Here is a 24360-nt window from a genome sequence, read left to right on the forward strand (position 1 = left end):
CACTGTGTCCCTGGCATACTGTAGACTATGGCTGCTCCGACTGTGCCTGTCACCTAAAATGCCCTCCCCTCTTTCCTCTATCCTTCCTCCGACCAGTTGGCACAGAGCTCAGCCCTTGTTTATATCTGTTTTAGGCTTCTTTCTCAACAGCCCAGATCTTTACTGCTCTCCCCCTCTGCTGAACTTCTACAGAACTCTGTCAAGCTGCCAAGTTAAGAATACATAACACTGGGTCTAAGTTTCCTAATCTGTGAAATGGAAAGCTGGACAAGATGACCCTTAAACTAACTGTGAGTTGCCTCTTCCTGGTCAACATATTAAAGAACACCTTGGAAGCCAAGCAGCTCTCTCTTCAAGAAAGATCCTCACTGTTCCAGCCAGAGCCCAAAGGCCACCAGCCAGAGTGGCTGTAGGAGGGACCCCTAGGTGGACAGTGGTCTAGATGACCGCCATTTATACTCTCCTGTACTGCTTATGACTGTTACCTGCATCGACCGAGGATCTCTACCGAGCCAAGAGCTCTGAGCACCACCCTGTAAATGAGGAAGGCAGACGGGGAAACCAACTGCTACGCGGTAGCTTCTCTCAGCGTGAAGCCCTCTGAACCAGAAACCTGCCCCCACCCCTCATTTCCACCCCTATGAACCCAGGCTCAACAAGTGTGTAAACATCTCAATCACTTAAAAAGTATGATTTTTAAAAATCTTGGTATCGCTAATCTGTCCTATAATCTTGGACAGGAGATCATGACTCACAACTGTGTTAATTCCTGGGCTTCTGCTGCTTTGTGCACAAAACCACATCTGTGACCCACAGCACCAGGCTGCAGGGGCTGAGCCTCAGGTGAGCCCCATTAGCTTCAAGCCTTTTCCAAACCAGAAGGATCTGTCCTGAGGAACTCATGCGTGGTCTGTCCTGCACTAGAATTGTCTTCTGGTTTTGAAAACCCACAGGGATGGCCATTTTTTTAGGGGAAGGGGGGAATTTACAAGATGATTATGAAGACAATTTTTTTCCAATATAACTCTAATTAACATTATTTAATCCTCAGGACACATCTCCAAGTTCATTCATGGTTTTAAAAAGTGATTAGTAAGTGATAAAAGGAAAAAATTATGAAAAGGATTAGGATGGCTTATAACTTCTACTTCTCCAAAATACTGAGTACATTATCATCATTTACTTGTTCTCTTAAATACCATGAGATTGTACCAGACTCTTTCTTCTCAGGAAGATGCCAAGGCAGAATGGAAAATAGAAATGATTTTCTCAAGGTCACTTAATGAGTCAGTTTTGGGAAGGGATTCAAATTTAGATTGATCTTATCTTTCTGTTTTGAATTTTGTAAAAAAGGTCAGTATGATCAACTACAAGAGCCCCCAAAACGTAACAGTTTCTGCAAGGAGGAGCAGATTGAGATAAACAGCTTAGCTTTAATTTCATTCGAAAATAGAGTTCCTGCACACAATTTTAATTTAACTTGCAGATTTTTATCAACTAAGCACTAGTAGCTTATTCCACTCCTGATACTATACACTTCATACTCATAAAAGAACCAGTTCTAACTGATTAGATTGCTTTGTTGACAAGGCAGTACAGCAACTTGACAAGAATCGTTTTTTAAATCAAATTGCATCAAAAAGTGAAAGAGCAAAGCTGAAAAGGAAAAGTGCTGAGAAGTGTGCCGCAAGCCACGCGCCATCTTGAAGGCCGCCTGGGCGAATCTGTGCTGAGAACTTGCTCCCTTTGCATAAGGTGGACTGCTTTGCTACACGCACACACGCACACATGCACACATGCCAGGAACAGGCATACAGTCTCCAGGGCTCCAAGAAGAATGCACTTTCTCCATCCACACTCTGTTCATTGACCGGCAATGGCTGGGCTTCTCCAAGAATGCGTGTGACATTTTACTGTAATTGCCTCTTTGTACTCAGCTCAGGGGCAGGATTGTTCACTGGAGTACTCCCCAGAGCCTGGCCAGGCACCAATGTACACCTGCCAGCATAAAGCTCTACTAAGTGAGTCTTGCTATTTAAACACATTGAGGGATGAATAAGTAAGTATACTGCAAAGTGAATGAACTCAAAAACATGATGCTACATGAAAAGAAGCCAGTCATAAAGGACCAGATAGTGTACGATTCCATGTACAGGAAATGTCCAGAACAAGCAAATTTACAGACAGAAAATATATTAGTGGTTGCCTAGGGCTCAGAGAGTGGGAGGCTAGGGGAGTGGTTGCTAATGGGTATAATTTCTTTTTGGCATAATAAAAATGTTCTAAAATGGAACATGGTGACAGCTGCACAACTCTGTGCATATACAAAAAAATCACTGAATTGTACACTTTAATTAGATAAATTATATGGTATAATTTCAATAAGGCTGTTAAAAACCTTAAAAAATACATTGAGAACTCGAGAGCACTTTTAATACACTAAACAAATTTTGCTAAATAAAAAATACTTGATTAACAATAGGAACTCTCATGATTTGTAAGGTAGATATGACTCACAGCAAAACATATGTTAGATGTTACTTAACAACTGTTGCTGAGGTAGATGAAGAGAGAAACCATTTTCACAGCCACAAAATGTAACTAAGAGGGGGTGTAAGAATATAGCTAACTCAATTCAACCAAACACTGAGAAAATAACTGAAATGCACGTGTGAACAATGGTGAGCTGCTGCAGGCGTCAACACTTTCTTTCCGTGCAGGTCAAACAAACTGCTCATTACTGCAAACAGATGTGATCATCATTCAGGAAGCACTGGGCAGTCCGAAGACGTGAAGAAGCAATAAAAAAATTAGCATCAACTGGCTTCACTGCTTTGCTGACAAAATTCCCAGTTGCTTTATAACAACCACAATGCATTCATAATGGGCTTCACTGTGATTCTACTTCTACAGTAAGTAGAGATTTTACAGAAAAACTTACGGAAAACTTTATCACCAAGTTCATGTCGTGGTATACAATGGCATTATCATCATCAGCCATCAGAGAAATCGGTGGTCACATAAATAACACATAACCAAAACTCAGAAAGTCAGACTGCCCAATAGAAAGGTGCTGGCTACATAATCTAGAGGAGGAGGTTGGCAGTGTTTTTCTGTAAAAGGTCAGATAGTAAATGTTTTATGCTTTGAAGGCTAAGAGGCACCATTGAAGATATTATGTGGCTACTTACAGAACCACTGAAAATGAAAAACCCTTCTTAGTTTCAGGTTTGGCTCATGGGCCGTGGTCTGCTGACCCTTGTTCTGAAGGTTACAGGTTCTTGAGAGTAATAACTACCAGGTTAGGTCCTAAATTAGGAGTCTCTCTCAAACCTCCCGACAGAGAACAGAAGCCTAATGAGATCATAATAACTAATATTTGACAGATCTTTCAGGTATATAAAGTAGAAATTTATATAAAGTATAAATTATTTTATCCTCATGACAACCCTATTAGACTGTGCACAGATCTCCCTGTCAAGCCAAGGTTGATCCATTAACTGAAAACTCTCTGTTCCTTGGTTTGTCTTCTGGGCTTTTCTACCATGAGCATATGTGTCTTCCCTTATGACTGGCAAAAAGAGGGAAACAGGTGCTGAGAAGCTGTAGAGACTCGTGTGGCAACCCCACTGTGCAAACTGTTCGTTACCATAGGAAGCTTCGAAGGCTGCTCTGGAGGTTTGAATGTGGCCGTTTACCATCATTCGGCGAACAGCCTCCACGGCCCCACCATGAGTACCCTGCAGGCAGAATCCTCGTCCTCTCCCGACTGGTCGCCTTGCCCCGGTACCACCTTTTCAACTGATCACTCATGTTGGGACCAAAGTAATCTTTCTAAAACACAAATCTAACTTACTCTCCTGCTTAAAAGGCTTCACTGACTCACTGCTTCTCACAGGACAAAAGAAAAACAATTCTTAGTGTGGCACAAGGCCCCTAAGTTCTGGCCTCCTCTTTCACTGCCTCTTCCTAGTGGAAGCCCTGGGCTCAGGCACCTGCCATTACTTGTTTCCACAGCTGTTTCAAGCTCCCGTGTTTCCTCTCCAGGGTCCCGAGGCCTGAGACGCCTGCCTGATAGTCGTCCTCTTCAAACTGCCCCCAGCCCCACGGGCGGCACTGGGCCTCTCTCTGCTGCACAGACTCCAACGGAACGTAGCACCTAGAACTGACTCATCTACCTTCCCTGGTGGCCTGCACACTTCTTCAAGGCCCCGGCAGTGCCGTTTACTCTCTCAGGGCTGCACACTGAAGTAGAACCAGAGTGGACGACATAAATGAGGAAAACACACAGCTCCTGTCCTTCAAGAGCTCATATACTGCTGGATGAACGAATAAAACACAAACCCATGGTAAGCTATGCAACAGCACCAGCAGCGGAAAATGCCCCACAGCTGCAAGTACCGACATGACTCTGAGCTGTCAACGCTCCGCTGGGCAGAGAGGGTGTCTGAAAGCCCAGAGCTGTAGAGAACAGAGCTAGCGCGTAACCAACACACAGCCCCTCCGTGGATTTATAAATAATGGAAGATCACGGGAGTGGAGGGAGGGAGAACCAGAAGACAGTGCAGCAGCGCATAAGGGACAGAGCTAAGTTTCACTGCTATGAGGCTGTAGAATGATCGCCCAGCACTTTTGGGTAGCAACTCACGTGGAAGTGTCCAGAAAGATCATGCCACTGTGCTTGATCATGAACTTAGAGACACTGTAGGCTGACTCTGTCAGCACTCTGGTCTCCAGCTCCAGATGAAGCAAGGTCTACAGTCGTCATAATGTTCACCACCCTTTAGAACCATGGAATTCATATACGCTGCAGGGCATACTAGAAATATTTTCAGTAGTGTCATGTCATAGTTAACTTTAAAGAACATAGGGGTGACTACCACAGTGATGTCCTAGAAGGAGGCCAGCTGGTCAGAAGTGATTTTTGTTCTTCCTCTACTTCCAAGCACTCACAGCATCATAATGTGTTGCATTCCCTCCGAACCTCCCTTCAAAGGTGAACTCATTCTTGCTGGGCCCAGCAGGCAGAAGGAATGTGAATCAGAACACCCACTCCCACCCTCTTCCCAAAACAGTCCTCTCTCCACGCTCTCTTGCCTAGTTTTCTCCTCGCCCACTGGAACTCCTTTTCTTCCTCCCCTTTGCACTCTGCAAACACGGGTCTCAGGTTATCTTTAGCTATTTGCTTCATACTAGTGCTCTCGGAGGCTATCTGTACTTTCCAGCCTGACTGTTCACCATTCAGTTGGCCTCAGGGCATTAATTCTGTAAATACTTGTTGTATACATATCTAGTCATTTTGCCCAGATATGAGTTCCTACTATGTGCAAGGCATTATTCACATACAGAGATACAAAGAAAAAAGTGTCCACGTACCCCCAAGACACTGTTGGTAGAGAAAGAGAAGTAAATCAACAGTGAGGGAATGGTGAGTGCCAGGACACAGACATCTGGGGGCCTGAGGGGCAGAGAGAGGGTCAAACCTGATCGGGAGCTGGAGGGGGCTTCCCAGAGGTAATATTTGAAACAGACACTGACGAGTGACTAGGAGTTGGGCAAGCGAAACCTGTGTGTGTGTGGGGGGAGTTGGTACAGGGGAGCTTGTTTTAGGCAGAGGAAAGGGCAGATAAAGGCAAGATGTGAGAAACAACAGGGCTATGATATTCATGAACAGTTCAGCATGGTTAACCTATGGGTGGTTTGGGGGAGATACAGCTAAAAGCAGGAAGGGGCTTCTGTAGAATTTTGACCACCTTGACAGCTATGAAGGGCTTCCGAAGGATTTTAGTGGGAGTGAAAGAATCAGATTTGTGTTTCACAGAGATCGCTCTGAGGGCTGAGCTGTGGGGCAAGGCGAGGGGAGATGCCACGGCGAGAGAGCAGGGGGGGCCTGCTGCAGAATCCAGGGAGGGGATGCTGGTGGCCCGAGCCAAGGCCGCGGGGTGTAGGGAGAGGGAATGGTGGGCTTCTGCTGAGAAGGCAGACCACTGGGCTCGGCTGGGCCAGGGAGCCAGGAGGCATAAAGACGCCTCAGGGGGAAAGTCTCAGGGAAAGCCAAGAAGTTGTTCGGGCCTTTGGGCAGAGGCCACGCTTCTCATGGGGGTAGGGAACGAGAAGGGGAAGCGAATGTGGCACGGAAATGGTCTTCAGGGGCCTACGGAACCCTCGAGCGGTGACGTCCAGTAGGCGAGAGGAGACGGAGGTCGGGAGGCCTGGAGGGAGGATGCTCTCATGCGCGGACCTAGGTCAGGGGGCCCTGACTGGGTGGGTCACCTGCCGTGAGTCTCAGGGTGAAAAGCTCGGGGGTCTGAGGTCCGCACCTGGGACACACGGACTTCAGGAGTGAACAGAGGAGCCCAGTAAAGGGGCTGCCAGTGTCCTAGGAGGGCACTCACACAGCTGAAGGCTGCATTCAATGGCCTGCTAGCCGTCCCTTCTGCATTGCTCTCCTCTCCCCTCCACCTCGCGCACTGCAGTAAGATGGGCTTTTGTGAGATGACTGTCCCGCCTTTACTACTGACTAAGCCAGTTGTCACAGCCTCCTGTGTCGACACCCACATCTGCTGTCGGGTCCCAATACACTTCCTCCGCTTCGGGTGCTGCCCGCCTTCCCCCCACTCACTCTGCCCCTCCACACGTGAGTCACACAGGCCCCCCTGCACCTTCCTTCTAGGGGCCTCTGCAGCAGCTCCAGGCTCCCTCATGCTTGCTGGTCCTCTCCTGAGGTACCATCTGCCTCAGGCTCCCACACCCCATCCGACCCATCCTTCTGGGCCTCGAATCCTCCTTCCCCAGGGTCAGCCCACACTCACGGGGCTCCTCCTGGGGCCCTTACTGCCCTGAGCACTCTGGTGAACATGTCATTGTTCTCAAATGTTAACTAATTCAAGTATATATGCTTGAGCTCCCTGAAGCTGATCCCTAACTCATCAAGGGAAAGGACATGTTTTTCACTGGTTTTGTGCCTAGAGTTCTAGCCAGTGGCTTGGTCAGAGAGGCTCAGGTAACACTGAGTTTGACTATGATCCTAGAGCCAAACAAGGACCACAGGTGGGTGGGTGATAGTGAGCAACTCAGCAGCTGGCAGGTGGCAGGATGAAATATGATGGAAGCAGGCAAAAGAAATATAAAGGAATCCACTGAAACAAGATTTGAACACTATTTTGGAATGCTTGTAATGAAAAAACTGAGAACAGATCAATCTAATGTATAGTAATTAGTCATTGAGTGACTTTCTGACCAAATAAGCTATGACCATCTGAAAAACAAGTTTTTACATAATAGATTTATTTATTTATTTTAAATGCAGTAACAGAATTTGAGGTTGCCTACAATGAAGGATAAAGGCTACTAAAGCAAGCAAAGAGATATTTTAAAAACATATAGAAGATGGAAGCAAAACTTCTAACTTTGGGTTAAATGGTTCAATTGAACATTAAACTTGGCACTGAGTTTCTTGTCAGCCAAAGCCAAAAAGGAAAGAAAATAATCACCACAGAGTTCTCCTCCCTGGGAGGTAGTACAGTGAAGGATCAGGGCAGAGGCCTTGCAGTGAGACCCACGTGAGTCCCAATCCTGCACTGTGTATCCCTGGGCAAGCCAGCACCCCCAAGCCTCAGGGGACAGGGAGGAGAGAGGTGTACCTCTCAAAGCTGGCACTGGGAATAAGTGAGGAGGGTGCTGAGTAGGCCTACGACTAAAGAAACAGGACGCTCTTCACTCTGCTGCAGACGCTCAAGTCCAGAGGCTGGGATTCTGACTGGGGTCCCACAGGGGGCAAGACCAACCTCGGGAAGGAGAGAAGCCACAGAGTAGGGCCACAGACCAAGCACTTCACAGCTGCCTGGCAGGAATGCAGGAGGGCATGGAGTTTGGTCTGCTTCATTCACTGGGGTGTAGGTTGTGCAACCTGGTAGATCCTATGGTATTCAAAGGGTCCACGGTGGGGAAAAGTGCTCTGTGGGGTTTCTAGCAAGCCACAAGAGGCCACCTATGCTAGAGACCCCTAGGGCACTGCAGCAAGGGCATGCAAACAGAGTGGAGAATCAGCACTCTCAAGAAATGGGTGTTGCACCTGAGGGACAGGAAGAGCCTGACCTTAAAGCATAAGACCTACCAAGTTCTAAGGTCCAGTGGACCCAAAGAAATCCACTATCAGGGGGAAGTGGTGTATGTAGGGTCAGCATGAGCAGGGCCAGTGGGCACAGGTGTGCTACAGCAGCAGGCATGCCAGGCCACCATGTCACCTCTGGTGCACCAAAACCTCTGCCCCAGTTCACACCGCCTGCCACATGCGGGCGAGTCTGTTATGATCAAATGGCAGAGGAGGAAAATGACCAAATTTGGTTCCAGGTGGGCCGGCTCAGTATACAAGTGAAAGTTGAAAACGGACTGTATCTCACTGCAGCTCCACTCAGCAACTTGACCTAGAAAGGCCATGGGGAGGGGAGTCCTCCCAGTAGGCAGCGAGGGGCAGTGCATATGGTCATCCACTCTGTGTGGACAGAGAAGCGGCCTGAGGTAACAGCAATGATGGGTTCGCTGGAAGTGGTAAATGACTTGGCTGATCAGGGGACAGAGAGGGAGAAGACAAGGAGACCTGGGGAACAGGCCTGTGGACACAGCTGAAGGGACCGGTATGCAGTGTGACATCTGTGTTTGCTGCTTAGTGTCTTCCACCGACATTCACCACAGAAAAGGGGGCATAACACCTCAGGTGCCAGACATCAGCCAGCCTCTATCACTGGCCACCCAGGGTTGGCACATGAACAGAGCAGCCATGATAGTGGGATGGAGGCTGTGCACAGGCCCCTCTTTCTAAGGTGGACCCAGCTACTGACAGCACCAGAGACCAAAGCTGGCCCTTGATACACTGTGTCCCTCAAGGAGGACTAAGAGTCATTTAGTGCCAGGTAGACTTTACTGGGTCCTTTTCCCTCCTGAAGAGGCAGCGTGACGAACTGAAATGTGTCCCCCCAAAATTCACAGGCTGAAGTTCCTAATGTGCAATGTCACTGTATTTGGAGATGAGGCCTTTAAAGAGGTGATCAAGGTTAAATGAGGTCATAAGGATGGGGCCCTAATCCAATAGGACTGGTGCCCTTATAAAAAAGACCCCAGGGGCACAAACATGCCCACTGGTGAAAGGCCGGTGAGGATGCAGCGAGAAGGTGGTCATCTGTAAGCAGGTGTAAGGACAGCTCTCATCAGAAACTGACCCTGACAGCACCTTGATCTTAGACGTCTAGCCTCTAGAACACAGAGAAAGTAATTTCTGCTGTTTAAGCCAGCCAGTCTGTGGCCTTCTGTTAAGGCAGCCTGAGCTGACGAAACTCCCTGGCTGCTGTCGTTGTCGCCAGCAATTCATGTGAACTGGAATTGGAGCACTTCTGGTTATAGGTCTGTCTCCCTTTTCTGTCCGCTAGCACCGCTATCTGCAGGTGTACAGAAAGCTTGATCCACTGACCAGGCCCCAAAATGACACCACATCAGACCATATGGGCACTTAGAGCAGAGTGAGGGAAGCAGGGAAAAGACCATGGGATACACTGACCTTCTCACATACCACACGTCCCAGGAGCTGCCAGCTTGCTGGACCAGTGAAACAGCCCATTGGAGGTGTAAGTGCAGCACCAGCAGGGAGAGGATACCCTGCAAGGATGCCACTCCAGGCTCCAGCATGCAGTACATACCCTAGGCTTCCTATCCCTGCAACTGCAGATTCCATGGGTTTAGAGAGCTTGGCTCAAAGGAGGGGGAACACTTTCATCAAGGGACAGAGCAAGAATGCCCTTACAATTTAAGTCATAGCTGTCGCCCGGTCATTCTGGGCTCTTGTGCCAAAATACCAACAGACAAGGGGCCATTATCTTGACAGGGGTAGCTGACTGTGCTGGTGAGGAAAAAGTGAAGCTAGGGCACAAAAATGGGCGGGAAGAATATGTGTAGCACCTGGGTGATCTGCTAAGGCATCTCTTGGTACTCCTTTGTCCAGTTCTTACAGGAAATGGACAAGTGCAGCAGGCACAGTCTGAGAAGGGCATGGTGACCAGGGACTTGGACCCCACAGACACGAGGCTATGCATCACTTGCAGCCAAAGGTGAGGGGACTCTCAGGTGGCCAGTGGAGGAGGGAGAGGATGATCGGTGTGGCCTCAACACCAGCTCCCACAGAAGGGGATGTAGTTTGCCCTGCAAACCTTCCTTTTGATAGTTTCTCCCAGGAAGAGTGTCCCTGGAATCTGGGAGGAGCTGCTCCAACAACATAAAACAAGGAGGTCCAAGCACACAAAGGGTGGATGCTGTGGTCTGCTGCCCAGATCCCCACTTTTCTCAGGACCAAAGTGCTCAATCTGCCTGCTGCTGGGGTTGTCGGTACCTGATAGTTCTCAAGGGACACTCCTGAGTGGATGGCATGCATCTGAGGACAGCCAGTTGGCCCCAGATCTGCAAATCTGCACCCAATGCCTGGCTGGTGGAGGTATAAAGTTTTGGCTCCATGCACAAATTTGGGACAATTTGGAAAGGCTCACCCAGCTCCACAGCTCTCCACAGGATTAGCTCAGGCCTTCTTGTGACGGCTGTTCCGTCTCCCTCTGTCTTCCCCCACCTGTCCCCCAAAGATACTGCTCCCAACAGCGTTCTCCAATACACTTTATGGATAAACATCTGCCTGGGGACGCCCACCTGCGAAATACAACTTCTCTGGTTTGCCTGTGAGCACAAGGGCCACCGTTTCTAATACCTCCCAGGTATTCCAAAGGTACCTCTGTCGAAGTATTTCCCCCAGATCTGCTCCTCTGATATTGGTGAAATGGTGCTTTCATCCATCTATCCCATTATCTAAGCCAGAACCCTCAGGATCATAGGCCACTTCTCTCTCCCCCTCACAGCTCTGTCCATTCTACCTGGGAAATACTTACACTCACGATTACTCAGTTTTTCGGACATGACCAATCTGAGTTCTCACACTTTTCTTTCTTCCCTGTCTCCCTGAAGGATCCACCTCTTTCCCCTGATGGATGCAGGGCTGAGTCCACAGCCTGCGATCATCATTCTCTTACAGAACTCATCTGGCCCCTTTCTCCCATCTCTCAACTCTATGAAGTTCACGGGACGATCTACTCCCCAGCTTTGACCTAAGAGAGATATCTGTCCTCCATCTTTAACCACATCATGGGTACCTTTACTGTACATTCAAGAGTCACCTCAACTTTCAACACATCTGTGGGGAACAACCTTTGCTTCTCTGTTTCCTGCAGACTTGGCTCAGTGATCAGGGGCCCCTTTCTTACCACTCCAGATATAAACTCTGGGACCCGCATCTCCAGTGGCCACCTGGGATGTCACACCTGATTTCAGTCCTTCAGACCGTCGTGAGGCCTGTAGACCTGCTCCTCACACCCAGTGCAGGCAGGAGATCAGGAGATGACAAGAGAGAGGAGGAGCCCGTCACGCCCCAGGGGGCAAAGCCCATGGAGACAACAAACAGAGAGCCCCGGGCGCTGGGTCACAGAAGGGTCAAAGCAAGGTGAGGCATGAGGTTTCAGCCTGACACAGAGTAGCCCCTGAAGGACAAGCGTGGTATTAGGTTGTCTGCTGGATACAGCAGTTTATAGATAAATGCTTGATATTTCCTGATGATTGATGGAAAGGCTAAGGGCACACAGTTTATTTCATTTACTTACTGGCTATTCCCTTGACATTTTTCTTACCTTCACATTCTCTCCATTTCAATCAAGGAAAATCAAAAAGTTTTATATTTGCTCTTCACTGCAGAGCACATGATGATAAGCATTTTAACAGGAAGAGACTGTGGCTTTTTACAAGATTATAAGAACAGATAAATATCCATCTTGTTAACTAGGTTGGTGTTTCTCTAAGAAATAATGCTTATCTAATAAAGTGGAACAAGAATGACCAGTTTGACCCATCTTTCAGCTCTTATTTGTTTTTTTACCTTTAAAAAAACCCCAGAGTAGCCACTATCAGAGACCTACATTCTATCTGGAAACCCCTCAAAGTATCCAGCACAATGCACCAGAATGAAAGGGAATCTCTACGACACACAGTCACGGGGGGCAGCTCCCGCCGGCCCCCAAGAAGCTCTGGGCCTCGTTACCATCCCTGCTTACCGGCTGCCGTCGTTGCCGCCTGGCTTGTGCAGACGGGGAAAGCATCAGCTGCCGGTCAAGCAGCTCCATCCTCTGCTGCCTCTGGATGTCCACCGTGGCCCCCATGCCGATCCTGGCCTCGCCGGCGGGTTCTGAAGATGAGAAGATGGGCTCAAGCGTCCAAGAAAAGAACTTCGCCATCCAGCTGGGGATGCAGAGCACCTGATGAACTTGTAGCATTTTGCTGTTGTAGCACATACCGGAAATCTGCGAGAGAAAGGTCCCACTGGATTGTTTCCATATAGTAAAAATTTTAAAAAGAAATTTAACAAAGAAGTCAACTATGAAATACTTCAAATGGTATTTTTCTTCATTTTAGCATTCGTTGCGGGGTTAGGTGATAACTGAAACTCCTACCACATTGCAGGATACTAAGCACTGTGGACTAAACCGAAAATTTAATTTGTTTTTATTAAATCAGAAAAGGTAGCAAAGTCCCAACAATTTAACACTCAGAGCACTGGTAAAATATTTAAAAAACAATGTTTTCATTTTTTTTTAAAAAGCCCTAAAAGATCTGATTATCAAAACACTTTCACATTGTACTCTGTGGTTACTCTTTGGCAGATGGCCACCCAAGAGAGATACTGGCAGAAAACAACTTTGACGTTCAATGATGTAGCCAGCCATATAACAAATTGATCAGAAAATAAAGCCATCTAAAAGTTAGTGTTTAAATAAATTTTTCAAGTATTGACTTTCTGAGATTTTTAAAGCAATGCCAACTGTCATTAACAATTCTGTTTACACATAAGCCTATTTTTCATCTTTAAGGCAATTTGTATGGTAAGAGAAGTCTGAAGCTTCCCTATGGTCTTCTAGGTATGGCTATACCTTTGTGAAAAAAAATCTTTCATTTTGTGAATTTGATTCTTGGGGTAAGAAGTTATTCATAGCAAATTAGGGCATATTTGACAACTATCTAATAGGAGAATTTTAATGTTTTATTAATAAAATTTAAATTAATGCAGAATTTATGGAGTGTCTGCTATATACCAGGCCCTGTTCTAGACACTTAGGATACACTGAGAGACAAGACAAACAAGGTCCTCCCCTTACAGAGGAAATGGTGGTCAATATGGAGAATAGACAGTAAACAAGCAAACACACAAGAAAATTCCAGGTACATTCTAGGAAGGAAATAAAATGACTTGGAGCAGGGACCTTTAGGTCCAGTGTCAGGGAAGCTTTGGAGGACATGGCACTTGAGCAAAGATGTTAAGGATAATGAGGTGCCAGTGACTGAAGAACTGGAGGAAGAACATTTCAGCCAGAGAGAACAGCAGGCGCAATGCACAAGTGAGCTTGTGCATCTATCAGACATTTTACTGGAGGTACCAAGTGGGTGGCTGGATATAGACCTTCGGAACTCAAGGAATCAGCAGAGATGACGGTTTGGGACTCCTGGCATTAGATGGCATTTACCACCATGGGACTAGATGAGATGATCTGAGGGTGACGCATATAGCACATGAGCAAAGAGGACTTAGGATGGAGCCCTAAGGGTTCAAACAACTAGAGTTGTGCTAATGTCTGGTGGATGGATAGAGTAGGAGAGGCCAGTAAAGAAATCTGAAAAGGAGCTGCCTAGGAACAGAAGGGAAACTAGGAGAGTTTAGTATCACTGAAGCTAAGAGAAGAGTGTTTTAAGATGGAAATAGTCAGCTATGGTGAATGCAGCTCAGCGTTCAAGTAAGACACAGAGAGGATAACAGCCAGTGAATCTGGCAAAATGAAGGACTGTGGTGACCTTATAAAAGCAGTTTTCCTGCAGTGGTAGGAGCACAAATAAGCCGGAAGTAAACTGAGGAGTGAATGGTAAAGCAATTTTGGCTTCAAATAATTTCCATGCCACATCTCTCAAAAATGGTGTGCAATAACAAAGAAAATGAAAACAGAAACAAACTACATATTCAGTGAAACCAGAAAGCATTGCTAGAAAACACAAAACACACTGAGTAATTAGAAATCATTCAGCATATGGGGGGAAGGACAAATCCAAATGCTGGCAGAGGATCCCCTGGGGCTTAGACAGGCTCAGCGATTAGAGGCACCAGATCTGGGAAGGCAGGAGTGAAATGGAAGATTACTAACTCCGGGTAAAAAGCAATCAGTTTCCTCCCACATCCAACACAGTCCATGTTTACCCAACCTCCTCTACAGCGAAGGTGAAAACTCCACAGGGCATGAATCACAGAGGCTCTGAAGTGAGCAGAGCAGGCCCAGAGGGGAGGCCCTGGGCTTCACACAGGGGGTTCCACACAGAGAGGCCCTCAGAGTTCTAGAAGATGACAACAGAGGGATTATGGGGAGAGGGGATCACAATCCAGGAAATAATACTTCAGAGTTGTCCAGAATTAATAAAGATATAAATCCTCAGACTGAAAATGCAAGAGTCCCAAGATGGAAAATAAAATGAAATTTATACCTAGTTCCACTGTAGTGAAAGATAGAAATCTTTAAAAGTACCACAGATGAAATACAGACTGCCTAGAAAGGAAAAACAATTAACTGTTAATTGTTAACAATTAACAATTAAGCAACAAACACTATGAGATACTTGGGAATAAATGTAGTAAAAAAATTTGTAAGGCCGTTTACAGAGAAAGCTAAAAAAACTATAGTAATGGATATTATTGAAAACCTAGTAATAAATAAAAGTAGAACATTTATGAGTGGAAGACATAAAACTGTTAAGATACCAATTTTCATCAAATTAATATATAAATTCAATATAAGTCAAAATGAATTCTTAACTGGGTTTTTGGGTGGTATTTAAATGCCAGTCCTAAAATTCATATGAAATATTTAAGGTTACAGTTTTAAAAGTATAATGTTGGGAGAAAGAAGCCAGACATAAAAGAGTACATGCATTGTGATTCTACTTTTGTTAATGGATCAATCTGAACTATACAAGCATACCTCAAAGATACTGCAGGTTTGCATGAGAAATTTTTTCCTGGGCACATCTCCCCAGGCAAGGGAAACAAAATGAAAAATGAACAAATGGGACTATGTCAAACTATAAAGCTTCTGTACAGCAAAGAACAACATCAGCAAAAAAAAAAAAAAAAAAAAAGGCAACCTAGAGCATGGGAGAATATATTTGTCAACAATTTATCTGGTAAGGGGTTAACATCAAAAATATATAAAGAACTCACTCGCCTCAACACCAAAAAAACAAATAACCCAATTAAAAAATGGGTGAAGAACCTGAACCCAGAAGAAGAAATACAGATGGCCAATGGGCACAGGAAAAGATGCTCCACATGGCTAACCATCAGGAAAATGCAAATGAAAACCACAATGAGATATCACCTCACAATAGTTAGAATGGCCACTATCCAAAAGACAAGAAATAACAAGGGTTGGTGAAGATGTGGAGAAAATGGAACCCTCCTACACTGTTGAAGAAAATGTAACTTGGTACAACTGCTGTGGGAAGCAGTATAGAGGTTCCTCAAAAGTATAAAACTGGAAATATCATATGACCCAGTAATTCCATTTCTAGGAATTTACCCAAAGAAAACAAAATCACTGATTTGAAAAGATATAGGCACCCCTATGTTTATCACCACATTATTTGCAAGAGCCAAGACATGGAAGCAACTTAAGTATCCATCAATAGGTGAATGGATAAAGATGTGGCACATATATACAATGGGTTATTATTCAGCCATAAAAAGGAAAGAAATCCTACCATTTACAACAACATGGATGGACCTAGAGGGTATTATGCTTAGTGAAATAAGCCAGGTGGAGAAAGACAAATACCATATGATTTTACTTATATGTGAAATCTAAAAACAAAACAAAATGAATAAAATAACAGTAAAATGACACTGAACAGTGACTAGTGGCTACCATAGGGGAGGGGTTGGGGTATGTGTGGGGGAGGGGGAGGAGGATGGGGCACACAAAAATTCTCAATCATAATATAAGTTGGTCATGGGGACAGTAGCACAGCATGGAGAATATAGCCAATGGTTCTGTAACATCTTTCTATATTGACAGATAGTAACTGTACTAGTGAGGGTGAGGATTTAATGATATGGTAACTGTTGAACTGCTGTGTTGTATACTTGAAACCAATATAAGACTGTATATCAACTATACCTCAAAAAAAAAAGAAGACACTGCAGATTTGGTTCCAGACCACTGCAATAAAGCAAGTATTGCAATTGAGTCAAATGAATATTTTTGGTTTCCCAGTGCATGTAGAAGTTATGTTTACACTGTACTGTATGTAGTCAAAGTGTAGAATAGAACTGCATCTAAAAAATGTATATACCTTAATTAAAAAGTAGTTCATTGTTAAAAAATATTAGCTATCATCTGGGCTCTTAACAAGTAGTAATCTTTTTGCTGGTGAAGGGTCTTGCCATGATGTTGATGGCTGCTGGCTGATCAGTGTTGTGGTTGCTGAAGGCTGGGGTGGCTGTGGCCATTTCTGAAAATAAGACAACAATGAAGTTTGCCACGTCTATTGACTTTTCCTTTCATGAATGATTCTCTGTATCGGGCGATGCTGTCTGATAGCATTTTACCCCAGTAAAACTTCTTTCAAAACTGGAACCAGTCCTCTCAAATCCTGCCACTCACTGCTTTATCAACTAAGTTCATGTATTATTCTAAATCCTTTGTTGTCATCTCAACAATCTTCATTGCATCTTCACCAGGAGTCGGATCTATCTCATGAAACCACTGTTTTTGCTCACTGGGATGGAACAATTTCTCATCCATTCAAGTTTTATCTTGAGATTTCAGCAATTCAGTCACATCTTCAGGTTTCACTTCTAATTCTAGTTATCTTGCTATTTCCCTGCATCTGCAGTTACTTCCTCCACTGAAGTATTGGAATCTCTCAAAGATGTCCATGAGAGAAGGAATCAACTTCTTCCAAACCTCTGTTAATGTTGTTATTTTGACCTCTTCCCATGAATCGTGAATGTTCTTTAGTGGCATCTAGAATGGTGAATCCTTTCCAGAAGGTCTGCAATTTAATTTGCCTGATCAATCAGAGGAATTGCTGTATATGGCAGTTGTAGCCTTAAGAAATGTTGTCTCTTGAAGAATAAGACTTGAAAGTCAAAATGACTCCTTGATCCATAGCCTGCAGAATGGATGTTGTGTTAGCAGGCATGAAAACAACATGAATCCTGCAGATTTCCATCAGAGCTCTTGGGTGACTATGTGCACTGTCAATGAGCAGTAATATTTTGAAAGGAGTCGTTTGTTTGAGCAGGTCTCAACAGTGAACTTAACACATAAAGTAAAACATGCTAGAAATAGATGTGGTGTCATCCAGGCTTTGTTGTTCCATTTACAGAGCACAGGCAGAGTAGATTAAGCATAATTCTTAAGGGCACTAGGATTTTTGGAATGATAAATGAGTATCAGCTTCAACTTAAAAGTCACTTTCAAGCTTCAAAGCCAGGCATTGACTTCTCCTCTCTATGAAAGTCCTTGATGGCATCTTCTTTGAATCTACAGCTGTTTCATCTACACTGAAAACCTGTTTAGTGTAGCCACCTTCAGTAATTAGATATCCTGGGTCTGCATCAGCTTCTGCATCAGCACCTGCTGCTTCTCCTGCACTTTGATGTTACGGAGACGCTTCTTCCCTTGAACCTCATGAACTCTACTAGCTTCCATGCCTCATGTCTCTCAGCCTTCCTAGAATTAAGGAGAGTTAGGGCCTTGCTGCGGATGAGGCTTTGGCATAAGGGCATGCTGTGGCTGGGCTGATCTATCCAGACCACTCCAACTTTCTGCATTTCGGCAGTAAGCCTGCTCCCTTTCTTACCACTCGTGTGGTCACTGGAGGAGCTCCCTTACCTTCCTTCAAGGACTTTCCCTTTGCATTCACAGCTTGCCTAACTGTCTGGAGCAGGAGGCCTAGCTTTTGGCCTGTCTTGGCTTTTGGCATGCCTTCCTCACTGAGCTTAATCATGTCTAGCTTTTGATTTAAAGTGAGAGGCTGCTCTTCCTCTCACTTGAACACTTAGAGGCCATTGTAAGGTTATTAACTGGCCTGATTTCAATAGTGCTATGTCTCAGGGAACAGGGAGGCCCAAGGAGAGGGAGAGACAGGGAACGACTGGTTGGTGGAGCGGTCAGAATGCACAAAACATTTACTGATTAAATCTGCCATCTAATATGGGTGTGGTTTGTGGCACCCCAAAACAATTACAAAGTAACATCAAAGATCACTGATCAAAGATCACAATAACAAATATAATAATAATGAAAAAGTTTGAAATATTGTGAGAATCACCAAAATGTGACAGAGAGACATGAAGTGGGCAAATGCTGTTGGAAAAATGGTGCCAACAGACTTGACACAGGGTTGCCACAAACCTTCAATTTGTAAAAAATGCAGTATCTGTAAAGCACGGTAAAGTGAAGCACAATGAAATGAGGTATGCCTGCATATCAAGTGGGAAGCCATAAGTGAAACATGAAGGTGACAACTGCATGTCCCAGGAGGGAGGGACACTGAGGGCTTTGGCAGCTGGCAGCACTCTGATTTGTGTGGGGTTTCTGGGTGTGTTCACTTTATAGTGGTTTGTTCGGCTTCATGACATTTGTAATATAAAGATTTAAAAATAAAGAATAAGGGATCCAGAATAGCTAAGGTCATATTAAAGAAAAACAAGGCATACCAGATTTGAAGATAAGCTACAGAGTTTGAGTAATTAACATAGTGCAGTTTTTATGTAGAACTACTGCAACAGACCTACAGAACAACAGCACAGAGACAGACTGCTGAGGACCAGGGCATCCAGTATACAGCAGAATGGGTGAATAGAGGGAAAAGACGCATGAGCTGTATACCCAAGGATAAAGACAGAACAGGTTCCCCTTTACACACAAACTCCCAGTGGATTAAGGACACACACATGATTTACAAAACTGTAAATCTTTCTGCACAAAATATAAGGAATACCTTTATGGCACTGGGGTGAGAAAGGATTTTTAAATAAGAAACAAAGCACAAACTATAAAATAAAACATACATTTACTTACTTTACAATTTAAAAGCTACAGAATGCCAAAAGTTATCATAAATCAAGTGAAAAGACAAGTAAGAGCCTGAGAGAAGGGACTTGGAATTCTTGCAGTCAACAAAGGTAGCATTCAGAACACATAAAGAAAATAGAAATTTATGAGAAAAAGACAATCAGCCCAATTTAAAAAGTAGATGAGAAGGCAGTTTCAGAAGAGGAAATTCAAATGGCCAAAAAACACATGAAAAGTCATTTATCCTTACTTGTTTTAAGGAAAGTGAAATCTAAAATGAAATGTTAAATACAATAATAATCGGCAAAAATTGAACAATTTGGCATATAGTTCTGGTGAGGACATGGGGCTCTGAGAACTCTCGCACAGTTTCAAGGGAAGGTCAAGTGGTATAACCACCCTGGAAAGCGGCTTGACAATACAGTGTTATTTTTGCTTTATGCAATCATGTGTCTTCTAAAGAAATTAGGAAGAAAAATAATGAAAATTCATGGTCATTGCCTGTGCTTGAGAAGTTCACAATTTAGTAGGGATTCTTAATTTTTGGGGGTGGTGGTGGTGTAGGTCATAGATTACTTCAAGGAACTGATGAAGATTAAAGGTTTTCACTCTCCTGTTGATGTCTACCCTTGCCCCCCACCATCACGTATACACTCACAAAATTGTGTATTCAATTTCAGTAGGACCATCCTACGAAAAATTAGGATATCCCATCCAGTAATAAGCAATCAAATTCAGCCAGGGATAAAAAATAGAGCTTTATGCTCCTTTGCTTCAACTTCTCTCTAAGGGTTTGCTTCCTTATTTGAATGTATGCTCTGGAAGAGGAAGAATTTTGGTTGGTTTTGATAACTGTTTGACCTCGGCACCTAGAAGAGCATCTGGCACATAGTAAATACCCTTTAAGTATTTGCTGGGAGAATGGGGAATGAATGAATGCTCCACAAAAATAAATGTTATTTTAGATTCTTTTAAAAGAAATTGCAAGTCGCCAGCAGACACACTTTTTTGGTGTTAAGTTTATACTCTGCTATATGACGAAGAGGAAGACTTCGCCTGTCCATGCCTCTGGCGCACCGGCATGGCCTCAAGCCATCAAATAAATGAAGTGCTATCGTAAAATATTTTAGGTATTCACAAAGGATTAAAATCTGAAGAGCTTACTTAGAGAGTTTAGTTTCTTATAAATCCTTGATAATCATACCGCCCTATTGTATGACAAGACGGGATAAGAAAAACTGCATTAAAATTTACCTAAGTTGTATCTCATCACTCCCGAGAGCTTTGAGAGGGCATCAGTTACTCTTACACTCCCCCACGTTTATATGTTACTTTTAATTTTCATTGTCTCATAACCCTTTTTTGTATTGGGACTTCTGAATGCGAGTTTTCTTGAAATCCACAGGGTTTGTCAAACAGGAGGCTTTACAAATAGACCACACACTCAGATTTGCATGTCAAGAGGCGGGGGAAACACCAAGGCAGACCTCGGGGCGGGAAGCCCAAGATCAAGCTGAGGCCCAGTGACAGGCATGAGGCAGGAGCAGTGGTCTTGGGCAGGCCTGGGGTCGGGTTCAGGACGATCAGATAGTGAATCGAACAGTGGCGTGTGCCTGGGAATCACACAGCTGGAATCACCACCTTCAAGCAAAAGAGATCAGGATCCCCAGCTAGGAAAAGGGTCCAGAGGTCAAGCAACCAGCAAGCATTCTGGGCCACATGCACTTGAACGCCCAGGCCCAGGAGCAGGCCACAGCTCTGGGGTAGAGCTACAGGCTCTCTGTAAGACAACATTTAAGCTGAGAATGAGAAGCTATTACCTCATAAATCTGAGATGTAAAACAGCAAGTTGTTTTCATTTAGGCCAATAATAGACATGAGACATCTATTATACACTCTGATTTCTCAGACTATCAGTATTTTTTAGAAAGGGAATCATGAAATAATGTTCATCAGGCAAATAAGAAATTTAATTTGCTGGGTAGAAAACACACGAAACACTCTTGACCACAGAGAGTAAACCTCAACTGTCCTCTGGTCCTGCTCAGTGTCAGCATGAAATCACAGCATGCCAAGGTGAGAAACCATGGCCTGGCAATTGCACTCGGATGCTGACGGGTCTCTTTTTTCCAGCCCTGTGGCTGAACAAAAACCTACAGGGCAAAATGCACTGCCAGGGTCCGTGAGAGCCATGGTCCCAACATCCAGAAACCTATCACCTAATGGGACAAAGGAGCTGCCTTCCCAGGGGGAAAGCATTGCCTCCGCAAGACAGGGGAGAGCCGAAGGAATCAACCTCCCCTTGCACCTGGCCTCCATCCTACAGACTTCACATGCACTCAAGCCCTGAGGAAACCAGACACACTGAGGCCTTGTTCACATATTTAGTGAACATCTGTTATGTGCCAGGCTGTGTTCTGAAGACTGGGATACGTAGGCAACAAAACAAAGGAAATCCCTGCTTTAGTGGACCTGACATTTTCCTATTCTTTCCTCTTCACTAAAAATGCTAAGGAAGGAACTTTGGAAATTATTTATTTCATTGATCAAAGAATATATATGTAAATTAGGGATGCCTTGTTATTTCTGCCATTTGTGATTAATTATGAGATAATTATTCTTTTCATGACAGAATCATGTGTCTTTAGCATTTATTGAAAGGGTCTTCCTGTCTTGTTCTTTGTCAAATGTAAAAATGATTCAGATGAATTTCCCATAGCTCTCATCTCTTTTAATATCATTTTAAAGTATGTAATTAAAACACTGGGTATCCTTCTGATTCTTGGGAAGCTGAATTGGGACAGAATTAATTAGACAAATCACAAATTATCTGTTTCTAACAAATATCATAGAAAGCTCATAAATCTGATAGGTGAAACAACAGGAAGCTGCTCTAAGCTTTTCCTTTTGGAAAATCTAGCATCAGGAGGATTAGGTTAACTGTGCAAAGCAGAAAACCTCACCTTACAGTGGCTTAAATACAATGGATGTTTATTTTCCTCTGTGTTAAAAAAGTTCTAACCATCTTAACTGCATTCCAGGCAGCAGGGAGAAGAAAATGAGTAAAGACAAAAGGCTACTTTAGGAAGCCTTCCCAGATGTCCCACCAATATGTATGTTTATGGCTTACTGGCCAGGATGCCAGGACTTAGTCTGAAGGCTATACTTAGATACAAAGGTAACTGGGATATGGGATCTTTGTAGTTGGAGGCATTGCTGCCCCAAGTAAAACAAAAGGTTCTGTTACTAAGGAAAAAAATACATTGGGAGACAACTAGAGACTCTAGCACGTTAAAGGCTTAATCAAGTGTTTAAATGTAAATAGTCTTTAATATGCCTTTTAACAAGGAGACTAGCCAAGCCTCCCTTAAAATTATATTCACTTTTATAAATTGACTCAACAAATTAAAATTAAGGGGAAAATAGGTTTATGTTAAACACATTTTTCTTATAGGAGACTAAAAATAAAAAGTTAAAAATGAATGTGAAGACCTAGAATGATTTATACATTTATAGATATAGACAAAAGGTGAAAAACTCAATGCATCCCAAAACCAAGAATAAGGCAAGGATGTCCACTCACCACTTTTATTTAACAATGTACTAGATGTCTTAGCTAGTGCCGTAAAGCCAAGAAAAATAAAAGGCACAAAATAGAAAGGAAAAGGTAAAACATATAAACAAAACATATTTCCTGATGATGTGATCACATATGTAGAAAACCCTCAGGAAACCACAGAAAAACTACCAGAAGAATAAATTCAGCAAAATTGAACGATACAACAGCAATATACAGATATCAAGTGCATTTCTATATACTAATGGGAAACAGTTGGAAGAAAAATTATAAAAACAACTCTAATTAAAACAGCAAAAAAACCTAAAAATACTTAGGAATACATGTAATGAAAGATGTGCAAGGCCTATACATTGAAAAATTTTAAACTGCAAAGGTGAATGAAAGAATTGTTAAATTTATGTAGATATATAATGTTCATAGGATATTTAAAAATAGTGTTAAAATGGTGAATTAGTTATCTATTACTAAAGAACAAATTATCCAAAACTCAGTGGCTTCAAATAGTAAATATTTATTATACATGTTTTATGTGGGTCAGAAATCTGGGGCAGCTTAGTTGCATGGCTGTGGCTCAAGGTCTCCTGTTAGGCTGTAGTCAAGATGTCAGCCTACCTGCACTCATCTGAAGGCTTGACTGGGGCTGGAAGATCAGCTTCCACAGTGGCTCAAAAACAAAACTGGCAAGTGCTGATTTCTGGCAGAGGAGGCCACAGTTCTTTACCATGTGGACCCCTCCACAGGGCTGCTTTAGGGTCCTCATGAAAAATGGCAGCTGGCTTCCCCCACAGCAAATGATCTGAGAGGGAGCAAAATGGAAGCAGCTGTGTCTTTTATGACCTGCCCTTTAGAGTCATATTCCATCATTTCTGTCATATTCCACTTATTATAGGTGAATCACTAAGTATATCCCACACTCTAGGAGGTGGGAATTAGACTCTATCTCTTAAAGTATAAAAGAATTTGTGGGCATAATTTAAAAATCATCACACTGACAACCTCTCCAAATGATCTACAGTTTCAATGCAATCTCAAGCAAATCTTAACATTTTTTTTAAAGAAGTTAAAAATGCATTTGGAAAGTCAATGTTCCTAAAATAGTTATAAAAAGAAGAAAGTTGGAAGACTTACACTACCTAATTTCAAGATCTACCGTAAAGTATTCAAGACAATATGGTACTGGCATATATCACTGGAATAGAAAAGAAAGTCAAGAAATAGACCCACTCTGGTAAACTGATTTTCCATGAAGATGCCAGGGTGATGCAAAGGAGGAAAGAGTCTTTTTCAACCAATGGTGACGGAACAGTGCTAGATATCTGTATGGAAAAAAATAAATAACCCGGAGGCGGAGCCAAGATGGCGGCATGAGTAGAGCAGTGGAAATCTCCTCCCAAAAACACATAGAGCTATGAAAATATAACAAAGAAAAATCTTCCTAAAATAGAGACCACAGGACACAGGACAACATCCAGACCACATCCACACCTGCAAGAACCCAGTGCCTTGCGAAGGGGGTAAGATACAAGCCCCGGCCCGGCGGGACCCGAGCGCCCCTCCCACTGGCTCCCGGCGGGTGGAAAGAAA

The 24360-nt window shown here is 43.8% G+C and overlaps 1 protein-coding gene across 4 annotated transcripts in view; it reads right to left on the bottom strand.

Moving 5' to 3' along the window:
- Positions 1-24360, bottom strand: part of UBAC2 (UBA domain containing 2) — a 158067-nt gene that overhangs the window by 24926 nt on the left and 108781 nt on the right. For all 4 annotated transcript variants that reach the window (XM_037024877.2, XM_037024875.2, XM_037024878.2 and 1 more), the window contains one exon: positions 12135-12380. In XM_037024877.2, the coding sequence (XP_036880772.2) occupies positions 12135-12380 (246 nt within the window). The remainder of the gene's footprint in view (positions 1-12134; positions 12381-24360) is intronic.

This window comes from Manis javanica, chromosome 9 (assembly GCF_040802235.1).
Source record: "Manis javanica isolate MJ-LG chromosome 9, MJ_LKY, whole genome shotgun sequence".
NCBI lineage: Eukaryota > Metazoa > Chordata > Mammalia > Pholidota > Manidae > Manis > Manis javanica.